This window comes from Oncorhynchus kisutch, linkage group LG10, assembly GCF_002021735.2.
Source record: "Oncorhynchus kisutch isolate 150728-3 linkage group LG10, Okis_V2, whole genome shotgun sequence".
NCBI classification, from domain to species: Eukaryota; Metazoa; Chordata; class Actinopteri; order Salmoniformes; family Salmonidae; genus Oncorhynchus; species Oncorhynchus kisutch.
Window position 1 is genome coordinate 7,974,460 of NC_034183.2, and position 13,148 is coordinate 7,987,607.

The 13,148-nt window shown below is 42.4% G+C and overlaps 1 protein-coding gene across 1 annotated transcript; it reads left to right on the forward strand.

Annotated features, from left to right (window-relative positions):
* Positions 1-3,069: 3,069 nt before the first annotated feature.
* Positions 3,070-6,619, forward strand: LOC116375726 (uncharacterized). Its single transcript, XM_031832781.1, has 4 exons — positions 3,070-3,455; positions 5,620-5,707; positions 5,916-6,132; positions 6,358-6,619. The coding sequence occupies exons 1-4, from the start codon at positions 3,080-3,082 to the stop codon at positions 6,406-6,408; spliced, it is 732 nt and encodes a 243-aa protein (XP_031688641.1). The 5' UTR covers positions 3,070-3,079; the 3' UTR covers positions 6,409-6,619.
* The last annotated feature ends 6,529 nt before the right edge of the window (positions 6,620-13,148 follow it).

Here is a 13,148-nt window from a genome sequence, read left to right on the forward strand (position 1 = left end):
TGTTGTATTCAGGTCTACTACACCTGTTGTATTCTGGTCTACTACACCTGTTGTATTCAGGTCTACTACACCTGTTGTATTCTGGTCTACTACACCTGTTGTATTCTGGTCTACTACACCTGTTGTATTCTGCATTTCACTGTGAGGTCTACTACACCTGTTGTATTCAGAATTTCACTGTGAGGTCTACTATACCTGTTGTATTCAGGTCTACTACACCTGTTGTATTCAGGTCTACTACACCTGTTGTATTCAGGTCTACTACACCTGTTGTATTCAGCATTTCACTGTAAGGTCTACTACACCTGTTGTATTCAGGTCTACTACACCTGTTGTATTCAGGTCTACTACACATGTTGTATTCAGGTCTACTACACCTGTTGTATTCAGCATTTCACTGTGAGGTCTACTACACCTGTTGTATTCAGGTCTACTACACCTGTTGTATTCAGGTCTACTACACCTGTTGTATTCAGGTCTACTACACCTGTTGTATTCTGGTCTACTACACCTGTTGTATTCAGGTCTACTACACCTGTTGTATTCAGGTCTACTACACCTGTTGTATTCAGGTCTACTACACCTGTTGTATTCAGCATTTCACTGTGAGGTCTACTACACCTGTTGTATTCAGGTCTACTACACCTGTTGTATTCAGGTCTACTACACCTGTTGTATTCAGGTCTACTACACCTGTTGTATTCAGCATTTCACTGTAAGGTCTACTACACCTGTTGTATTCAGGTCTACTACACCTGTTGTATTCAGGTCTACTACACATGTTGTATTCAGGTCTACTACACCTGTTGTATTCAGCATTTCACTGTGAGGTCTACTACACCTGTTGTATTCAGGTCTACTACACCTGTTGTATTCAGGTCTACTACACCTGTTGTATTCAGGTCTACTACACCTGTTGTATTCTGGTCTACTACACCTGTTGTATTCAGGTCTACTACACCTGTTGTATTCTGGTCTACTACACCTGTTGTATTCAGGTCTACTACACCTGTTGTATTCAGGTCTACTACACCTGTTGTATTCTGGTCTACTACACCTGTTGTATTCAGGTCTACTACACCTGTTGTATTCTGGTCTACTACACCTGTTGTATTCAGGTCTACTACACCTGTTGTATTCAGGTCTACTACACCTGTTGTATTCTGGTCTACTACACCTGTTGTATTCTGGTCTACTACACCTGTTGTATTCAGGTCTACTACACCTGTTGTATTCTGGTCTACTACACCTGTTGTATTCAGGTCTACTACACCTGTTGTATTCAGGTCTACTACACCTGTTGTATTCAGGTCTACTACACCTGTTGTATTCAGGTCTACTACCTGTTGTATTCTGGTCTACTACACCTGTTGTATTCAGGTCTACTACACCTGTTGTATTCTGGTCTACTACACCTGTTGTATTCAGGTCTACTACACCTGTTGTATTCAGGTCTACTACACCTGTTGTATTCAGGTCTACTACACCTGTTGTATTCTGGTCTACTACACCTGTTGTATTCAGGTCTACTACACCTGTTGTATTCTGGTCTACTACACCTGTTGTATTCTGGTCTACTACACCTGTTGTATTCTGGTCTACTACACCTGTTGTATTCTGGTCTACTACACCTGTTGTATTCAGGTCTACTACACCTGTTGTATTCTGGTCTACTACACCTGTTGTATTCAGGTCTACTACACCTGTTGTATTCAGGTCTACTACACCTGTTGTATTCTGGTCTACTACACCTGTTGTATTCTGGTCTACTACACCTGTTGTATTCAGGTCTACTACACCTGTTGTATTCTGGTCTACTACACCTGTTGTATTCAGGTCTACTACACCTGTTGTATTCAGGTCTACTACACCTGTTGTATTCTGGTCTACTACACCTGTTGTATTCTGGTCTACTACACCTGTTGTATTCAGGTCTACTACACCTGTTGTATTCTGCGCACGTGACAAATAAACTTTGATTTGTACTGTAATATTCATTATTTTCTGGATTGCTATTGGACATAGGAGCATTGTATTAGACTGAAGTGTTGTTGTTTTTTTTCATGCCTCCTAAATTTCAAGAAATTAATTGTTACAATTATTCCTGAGGAATTGCAATGTTATTTTGTGGGTTTGATCTGCTAATTGTGCACAGATCGTAATGGGAAGAGTCTGGCCAACGAGTTCCTAACTAAAGAGTCTGGCCAACGAGTTCCTAACTAAAGAGTCTGGCCAACGAGTTCCTGACTAAAGAGTCTGGCCAACGAGTTCCTGACTAAAGAGTCTGGCCAACGAGTTCCTGACTAAAGAGTCTGGCCAACGAGTTCCTGACTAAAGAGTCTGGCCAACGAGTTCCTGACTACATTACGTTAATACACCGTTTCATTCCATTGACGTGAGAGACTTCATCTCCATCAGACTTTTCCTTTAACTTGTTTCTGCCATAATAGTTCTCAGCTGTTGATATTTCATCATTCTTGCAGCAGAGCGGCCCGTTGATTGATGTCAGGTCAAGCGTCTGACCTCAGAGACGTCGTGTACATATTCGTTTTAAGGCACACGACTCGCTAGACGTTTATTACGGGACCTCCAGACTTCTAGAAAGCACAGAGGGTTGTTCAGATAACCTGCCAATGTCTAATCTTGTCCTTTTGGCCTTGTAAGAAGGTGACTATCTGATCCCACTGAATTGCCCCATTTGGTTGTCGTCATGTGACCTGTATTACAAAGGGTCTTTGTAAGAGTCTTGTACAGCAGACCTGGATCAAGCTAATCTACTACAAAATCACTGCGAAAGAAAGATTTATTTGGAATGAACAAACAACAACGAAGGAGATGGTGAAGATAAGGAGGTTGATGGATAACACACACTACACACACACGCACACACGCACTATACACACACAGCAACCTTACTGTAATAATACCCCCCCCCCCCCCCCCCCCCCCCCCCCCTCCATTCATTGGCTGCTACTGGGGGTGGAGAGGTGGTGGATTGTAAACTGCCTAGGTGTTGCCAATGACGACCGCATAAAAGATCCTCACCAAGTCCTCTCACCTCATACGCGACACCGCCAGAATGATCATCAGTCATTGTCATACACAGATGTGGCTGTTGGTAGTAGCAGTAGCAGTATCACTGGGGGTGTCAGGGTCAGAGACCTCACACCGATCCGAGGCCCAGTCCCAGACCCTCCAGGCCCTCCACTGTCCGCCCTGTGAGAGGATCCACTGCACCCACCGCCGGGCCCTGAAGCTCCAGTGTAAAGGTGGCCTGACCACGGGGGTCTGTGGCTGCTGCCTAGCCTGTGCCAGGACGGCTGGGGAGAGCTGTGGTGGGACCTGGGACTACCTGGGCAAGTGTGATGAGGGGCTGGTGTGTGTCTACCAGGAGTCTGTCTCGGCTGCTGAGGGAATACCAGACGTAGAGGAACGTAAAGGTATCTGTAAAGCAGGTAGGATACACTGACGGACAACACCATGTTATTCAATGCACTTCTCTTATGGTGATCACATCTGTGCAGGACAATTTGATCACTTTAAGTGGTTGAGCACTAAAAACCATGTTCACTGTGAGCAGAGTGCACTGTCGCGAAATCAAGGAGGAGAATATCCCTGGACCCAGATGATAGAACTGCAGGCATTATAATACTTTACTACAAGGGTGCGACTTTCACTGGGGACAGGGACAGATTTTTGTCCCCCCCCCAGTTTTGTAATTGGAATGTGATACAAAACTAGGCAACGGTGTGCTTTAGGACCATGGGGACGCCTCTGATTGGTCGGGTAGGCTATTTGGAGTGTTAATCCGACTGGATGGATAAAAACAATTATTAGATATATATATATTTATGTGTCCCCCAAACTTCTAAAAACAAAGTTGCGCCCCTGCTTTACGATACACGATGCATGATAAAATCTCATTGGTTTTGAATGAAAAGCGCTGCAACTGTGCTTCTGAATCACGGTCTGCTGCTCGTCCATGATGACGTGTAATGAATCTTTAAGTGATACGACGTACATTCCATACCTGAGATGTAATCAATTGAGCTGTGGAGACGTACGCACCAGAAATTGGCACCAACGAGGCTATTCTTATTTACGAGCTGTGAAATGCGATAGTGTCGGTGAAGGAATCCTTTGAATCAAAGATACTTTCTCCTGTTAACAGTTAACACATAATTACACCTGTTATCTAGAAGTATGGTGAAATTAATAGTCCTACCTGTTGTCTAATCTCATGCTGATATTTATGGTCCTATCTGTTACTATCGTCTGTATAGTTAAGGATTCAATTGTTGTAGATTCTCCCATTTAATATATCCGACATCACAGAGAGATAGCTAATATCTGTCCACTACAGACAGCTCTATATAGGATGGATGCTCATAGGGGTCCCCTTCATTGTTTTATACACTATTACTAGTAGTAGTTTTACAAGTTTTACATGAATAGTAATGTATGGTTTAGGTTATATGACATGAATAGTAATGTATGGTTTAGGTTATATGACATGAATAGTAATGTATGGTTTAGGTTATATGACATGAATAGTAATGTATGGTTTAGGTTATATGACATGAATTTATTTATTTGTATTTATTTATTTTACCTTTATTTAACCAGGTAGGCTAGTTGAGAACACCTTTATTTAACCAGGTAGGCAAGTTGAGAACAAGTTCTCATTTACAATTGCGATCTGTCCAAGATAAAGCAAAGCAGTTCGACACATACAACGACACAGAGTTACACATGGAGTAAAACAAACATACAGTCAATAATACAGTATAAACAAGTCTATGAATAGTAATGTATGGTTTAGGTTATATGACATGAATTTATTTATTTGTATTTATTTATTTTACCTTTATTTAACCAGGTAGGCTAGTTGAGAACACCTTTATTTAACCAGGTAGGCAAGTTGAGAACAAGTTCTCATTTACAATTGCGATCTGTCCAAGATAAAGCAAAGCAGTTCGACACATACAACGACACAGAGTTACACATGGAGTAAAACAAACATACAGTCAATAATACAGTATAAACAAGTCTATGAATAGTAATGTATGGTTTAGGTTGTATGGTTTAGGTTATATGACATGAATAGTAATGTATGGTTTAGGTTATATGACATGAATAGTAATGTATGGTTTAGGTTATATGACATGAATAGTCATGTATGGTTTAGGTTGTATGGTTTAGGTTATATGACATGAATAGTAATGTATGGTTTAGGTTATATAACATGAATAGTAATGTATGGTTTAGGTTATATGACATGAATAGTAATGTATGGTTTAGGTTATATGACATGAATAGTAATGTATGGTTTAGGTTATATGACATGAATAGTAATGTATGGTTTAGGTTGTATGGTTTAGGTTATATGACATGAATAGTAATATATGGTTTAGGTTATATGACATGAATAGTAATGTATGGTTTAGGTTATATGACATGAATAGTAATGTATGGTTTAGGTTGTATGGTTTAGGTTATATGACATGAATAGTAATGTATGGTTTAGGTTATATGACATGAATAGTCATGTATGGTTTAGGTTGTATGGTTTACGTCGTTTACCGTCCTTTGTCTCATAAGCAGTTTTTTTCTTGGCAGTGCTGGAGACCCTGGATGTGGAGTCCTGTCGCCCAGAATGCACCTGGGAGTACTGTCAGGCCAATCCTAATGAGGTGTGCTCTGCCAGGTGGGTGAATATATCTGGACGGGGACATTCCCTCTCTCCCTCCCCTCAGAGTTTCTACCTGTTTTCCTGGCCTGGAAATCTGTCTGAATTGGAACGGAATTGATCCCCCCAACTCTACCTCTCAGTTCTCATCACTTGCCTCCTCCCATGTTCTACCCTTTTCGTGTCCTTTAAAAGCTGTATGAATTACTGTCTCTCCCTGCGGCAGGTCAGTGTCCCTGGAGAAGCAGGAGTGTCATGGTACCTGCCAGCACACGTCATGCTCCAGCTGTCTGGTCTTGAGACCCCCATCCTCAGCCTCCTGCCCACAGACCTGTGCCCCCTCAGACCCCACCTGCCTGCACCGCTTTGGGAGGTGTGTTCACAACCACCTGGCCGAGCCCCACCGTCACCACCACCACCCCATCTGCCACCACAACCTACAGGTGAGCTGCAAGCGTGTCAAGTTGCGAACGGACTAATCCTACCCAGAATTCTAACTGTATGATAGATATGATGTCATAAAAGATAGCAATTTCTTGTGGTGGTATCTACACCAGGGTAGCAGTGGTAAATGCTTTACATTCCTTATAATAGATTGAACATTCACAATCTGCTTTGGAATAATACATTTCTTCACCTTTTGAATGGTATATATCTTTTCTCAACAGAGTAATGCGGAGGGGTATTTTGTGTGCTTGGTGCCTGGATGTCTGAACTGATGCTTTGAGAAGAAACTCCTGACTAAAATGTTCACTGATACAGTGTGTTACAGATACTGAATGGCAGCTATTTTCAAATACATTATTTGAATAACTTGACAATAATATTTTTTTTTGTGTTATATACATTGCCTGTGTACATTTTTCAATGTGATAAATTGACTGCATCTTGAATTTTGTGAATAAAAATGATTGTTTTTGTTGTAGATTATAACGTGTCTTTACATATACCAACACGCGCAATTGTATAATGTAGTGGATCAAATATCCATGTTATATCCATCAAATATCCATATTGTTAAAGCTATTTGGGGTACAATAACAACACACATCCTAGTATCCTATCTTTCTGAGTACATGCTCGATTTGTAATAGATTTTAGACAGATGAGGTTAAGGTTGAGGGAGTGAATTTAGACAGAGCAATACTCTAAATCCTCTCTGATAAAGTTTTATACAGGGCCTTCAGAATGTATTCATACACCCCCTTGACATATTCCACATTGTGTTGTGTTATAACCTGAATTCAAATTTATAAAATATATATATATATATATTCTCACCCATCTACACACAACACCCCATAATGAAAAAGCTAAGAAACATGTTTTTAGTCATTTTAGCAGATCTTTTGAAAGTAAAATACAGAAATATCTCATTTACCTAAGTGTTCACATCCCTGAGTCAATACTTTTTCTAGAGCACCTTTGGCAGCAATAAAAGCTGTGAGGCTTTCTGGGTAAAAAAAAAAAAAGCTTTCTACACCGGTATTGTGCAACATTTGCCCATTATTCTTTTTTAAATTCTTCAAGCTCTGTCAAATTGGTTGTTGATCATTGCTAGATTTTCAAATAGACGTATGTCAAAAATGTAACTCGGCCACTCAGGAACATTCACTGTCTTCTTGGTAAGCAACGGCAGTGTAGATTTCGCCTTGTTTTTTTTTTAGGTTATTGTACTGCTGAAAGGTGAATTCATCTCCAAGTGTCTGGTGAAAGCAGAATGAAGTAGGTTTTCTTCTAGGATTTTGCCTGTGCTTAGTTCCGTTTCTTTTAAATCCTGAAAAACTCCCCAGTCCTTGATGATTACAAGCATTCCTATAAGATGATGCAGCCAGCACTATGATGCAACCAACACTATGATGCAACCAGCACTATGATGCAACCAGCACTATGATGCAGCCAGCACTATGATGCATCCAGCACTATGATGCAGCCAGCACTATGATGCAACCAACACTATGATGCAACCAGCACTATGATGCAACCAGCACTATGATGCAACCAGCACTATGATGCAGCCAGCACTATGATGCAACCAACACTATGATGCAACCAGCACTATGATGCAACCAGCACTATGATGCAACCAGCACTATGATGCAACCAGCACTATGATGCAACCAGCACTATGATGCAGCCACCACTATGATGCAGCCAGCACTATGATGCAACCAGCACTATGATGCAGCCACCACTATGATGCAGCCAGCACTATGATGCAACCAACACTATGATGCAGCCACCACTATGATGCAGCCACCACTATGATGCAGCCAGCACTATGATGCAGCCACCACTATGATGCAGCCAGCACTATGATGCAGCCAGCACTATGATGCATCCAGCACTATGATGCAGCCACCACTATGATGCAGCCAGCACTATGATGCAGCCAGCACTATGATGCAACCAACACTATGATGCAACCAGCACTATGATGCAACCAGCACTATGATGCAACCAGCACTATGATGCAACCAGCACTATGATGCAGCCACCACTATGATGCAGCCAGCACTATGATGCAACCAGCACTATGATGCAGCCACCACTATGATGCAGCCAGCACTATGATGCAACCAACACTATGATGCAGCCACCACTATGATGCAGCCACCACTATGATGCAGCCAGCACTATGATGCAGCCAGCACTATGATGCAGCCAGCACTATGATGCATCCAGCACTATGATGCAGCCACCACTATGATGCAGCCAGCACTATGATGCAGCCAGCACTATGATGCAACCACCACTATGATGCAGCCAGCACTATGATGCAGCCAGCACTATGATGCAGCCAGCACTATGATGCAACCAGCACTATGATGCAGTCAGCTATGATGCAACCAGCACTATGATGCAACCAGCACTATGATGCAGTCAGCTATGATGCAACCAGCACTATGATGCAGCCAGCACGATGATGCAACCAGCACTATGATGCATCCAGCACTATGATGCAACCAGCACTATGATGCAGCCACCACTATGATGCAGCCACCACTATGATGCCGCCACCACTATGATGCAGCCACCACTATGATGCAGCCACCACTATGATGCAGCCACCACTATGATGCAGCCACCACTATGATGCAGCCAGCACGATGATGCAACCAGCACTATGATGCAGCCACCACTATGATGCAACCAGCACTATGTTGCAGCCAGCACTATGATGCAGCCAGCACTATGATGCAACCACTATGATGCAGTCAGCACTATGATGCAGCCACCACTATGTTGCAGCCAGCACTATGATGCAGTCAGCACTATGATGCAACCAGCACTATGATGCAACCAACACTATGATGCAGCCACCACTATGATGCAGCCAGCACTATGATGCAGCCACCACTATGATACAGCCAGCACTATGATGCAGCCAGCACTATGATGCAGCCAGCACTATGATGCAACCACTATGATGCAGTCAGCACTATGATGCAGCTAGCACTATGATGCAACCAGCACTATGATACAGCCAGCACTATGATGCAGCCACCACTATGATACAGCCAGCACTATGATGCAGCCAGCACTATGATGCAGCCAGCACTATGATGCAACCAGCACTATGATGCAGTCAGCTATGATGCAACCAGCACTATGATGCAACCAGCACTATGATGCAGCCACCACTATGATGCAACCAGCACTATGATGCAACCAGCACTATGATGCAACCAGCACTATGATGCAGTCAGCTATGATGCAACCAGCACTATGATGCAACCAGCACTATGATGCAGTCAGCTATGATGCAACCAGCACTATGATGCAACCAGCACTATGATGCAGTCAGCTATGATGCAACCAGCACTATGATGCAGCCAGCACGATGATGCAACCAGCACTATGATGCATCCAGCACTATGATGCAACCAGCACTATGATGCAGCCACCACTATGATGCAGCCACCACTATGATGCCGCCACCACTATGATGCAGCCACCACTATGATGCAGCCACCACTATGATGCAGCCACCACTATGATGCAGCCACCACTATGATGCAGCCAGCACGATGATGCAACCAGCACTATGATGCAGCCACCACTATGATGCAACCAGCACTATGTTGCAGCCAGCACTATGATGCAGCCAGCACTATGATGCAACCACTATGATGCAGTCAGCACTATGATGCAGCCACCACTATGTTGCAGCCAGCACTATGATGCAGTCAGCACTATGATGCAACCAGCACTATGATGCAACCAACACTATGATGCAGCCACCACTATGATGCAGCCAGCACTATGATGCAGCCACCACTATGATACAGCCAGCACTATGATGCAGCCAGCACTATGATGCAGCCAGCACTATGATGCAACCACTATGATGCAGTCAGCACTATGATGCAGCTAGCACTATGATGCAACCAGCACTATGATACAGCCAGCACTATGATGCAGCCACCACTATGATACAGCCAGCACTATGATGCAGCCAGCACTATGATGCAGCCAGCACTATGATGCAACCAGCACTATGATGCAGTCAGCTATGATGCAACCAGCACTATGATGCAACCAGCACTATGATGCAGCCACCACTATGATGCAGCCAGCACTATGATGCAGCCAGCACTATGATGCAACCACCACTATGATGCAGCCAGCACTATTATTGCATAAAGAGTGAGTCCATGCGACTTATGTGACTTGTTAAGCAATTATTTTACACCTGAACTTATTGAGGTTTGCCATAACAGATGGGTTGAATACTTATTGACATCAAGACGTTTCAGCTTTTCATTTTTAATACATTTGTTTAAAAAAAGTGTAAAAACATAATTCCACTTTGACATTATGGGGTATTGAGTGTAGGTCAGTGACAAAAAATATATATATATATAAATCAGGCTGTAACAGAAAATGTGGGGAAAAAACAAGGGGTGTGAACACTTTCTGAACGCACTGTACACCTGCATAGAGGTTACTGAATAACCGTCTTTATGAGCCTTTAGAAGACAGGAATACTGCCTGGCCCAACAATAGGCTGTTTGTTCTCTGAACGTCCTTCAGATGTCTGTCTGGCTTATATAAAGTGGCTTCTGGTGAAGAAATAGTCATCAAGAAAGGGAGAAGAAAAAAAACGAATTCACAAGTACAGGTGGTCATTTTTGTGAGAAGTAGGTGTTCATTGAGCAGCCGAGTTATCAGTCATTCCGCAGACATTTTTAATATCTCAGTTACAATCACAGGTTTCTAAAAGACCAGAGAAGATCACATTTAAGGACGACGATAAAACAAATAAATCAAGATGATGTCAGCTGCTTCTCCGCAACAATTTTAATTCCAAAAGGTATTAATTAATAAAAACATTGTGAAATCTGATAAACCACAGTTAAGTAGGACACAGTCTGAAAGCATAAAAAAAAAATATATATATATATATATATATTATACACCTAGTTTGGATATTTAGGTTATTTTCCAGAGGGAATGTAGGGCACGAAGGTACATCAAGGTTGATAAATTAAAAATAAAAAAACTGACAGATTAGTGATTAGATTAGTTTTCAGCTATTAACTTTCTTCTGGAACCAACTTTGTTCTAATGCAAATGTTTAATAAATCTGGTCCGAGGGAACATACTGTATTTATTGATTAAAATATCAGTTGAGAAATATCATTGTTTAAAGTCATAAAATGCTAAGCTATAAATTGTTTTGCAAACCGACCCTTTGCTAAATGTTTTCAGTTCGTAAGTAAACTATTGATACAAGATTGCACAACATATTTCCATATTACTACGATTCAAAAGCATGTTCATTAACATAAATATATCCTCACTGACTAAACTAGTGTTTCTTCTTCTCTCCAATAGCTGATATCCAAGAACATTGACAGGGACAGCCTTGTGTTATCTGGACAGGGACAGCCTTGTGTTATCTGGACAGGGACAGCCTTGTGTTATCTGGATAGGGACAGCCTTGTGTTATCTGGACAGGGACAGCCTTGTGTTATCTGGACAGGGACAGCCTTGTGTTATCTGGACAGGGACAGCCTTGTGTTATCTGGACAGGGACAGCCTTGTGTTATCTGGACAGGGACAGCCTTGTGTTATCTGGACAGGGACAGCCTTGTGTTATCTGGACAGGGACAGCCTTGTGTTATCTGGACAGGGACAGCCTTGTTGTCACGTTCTGACCTTTATTTCTGTTGTTTTGTATTTATTCAGTATGGTCAGGGCGTGAGTTGGGTGGGCAGTCTATGTTTTTCTATGATTTGGGGATTTGTATGTTTCGGCCTAGCATGGTTCTCAATCAGAGGCAGGTGTCATTAGTTGTCTCTGATTGAGAATCATACTTAGTTAGCCTGGGTTGCACTGTTTGTTTGTGGGTGATTGTCTATGCTAGTTGCTTGTGTCAGCACAGGTCTCATTTGTAGCTTCACGGTCATTATTGGTTTATTGTTTTTGTATTCAGTGTTCAGTACTTTCTTTAATTAAATATTCACCATGAACACATACCACGCCGCATTTTGGTCCTCTGATCCTTCTCGCCTCTCATCTTCAGATGAAGAGGAGGAAGACCGTGACACTTGTGTTATCTGGACAGGGATAGAACAGGCAGTGATATATTTACATAATAGCTTGTGTATGGCAGACTCCTCGGTGAACAAAGCTAGCCGCCACTGTTATCAAGCCCGTGTATTGGTCCTGTTGTCCACTGATAATAAACACAGATAAGAATGGACCTTCAGGGATCCAGCTGTCATAAAACATTCCCACGGACAGGCAGCATGATAAAGTTACAATATGGAGGAACACACAGACCAATAAGAAGATTTATACAACAAACAAGTGTTTCGAATGCTTTTCTGGTTCTTCTCATCTCTCCACAGGATAACATCCACATTCTACTCTCTGTCTACACCTATAGATGTACACTATATAGACAAAAGTATGTGGACAGCCCATTCAAATTAGTGTATTCTGCTATTTCAACCACACCTGTTGCTGACAGGTGTATAAAATCGAGCACACAGCCATGTAATCTCCATAGACAGACATTGGCAGAAGAATGGCCTTACTGAAGGACTCAGTGACTTTCAACGTGGCAGAGTCAAAGGATGCCACCATTTTAACAAGTCAGTTCGTAAAATTTCTGCCACGCTAGAGCTGCGCCAGTCAACTGTAAGTGCTGTTATTGTGAAGTGGAAACATCTAGGAGCAACAACAGTTCAGCCGCAAAGTGGTAGGCCACACAAGCTCACAGAGCGGGACCGGCAAGTGCTGAAGCACGTAAAATTAATCTGTCCTCGTTTGCAACTGTCACTACCGAGTTCCAAACTGCCTCCGGAAGCAACGTCAGCACAATAACTGTTCGTTGGGAGCTTCATGAAATGTGTTTCCATGGCCAAGCAGCCGCACACAAGCCTAAGATCACCATGTGCAATGCCAAGCGTTGGCTGTAGTGGTGTAAAGCTCGTCGCCACTCTGG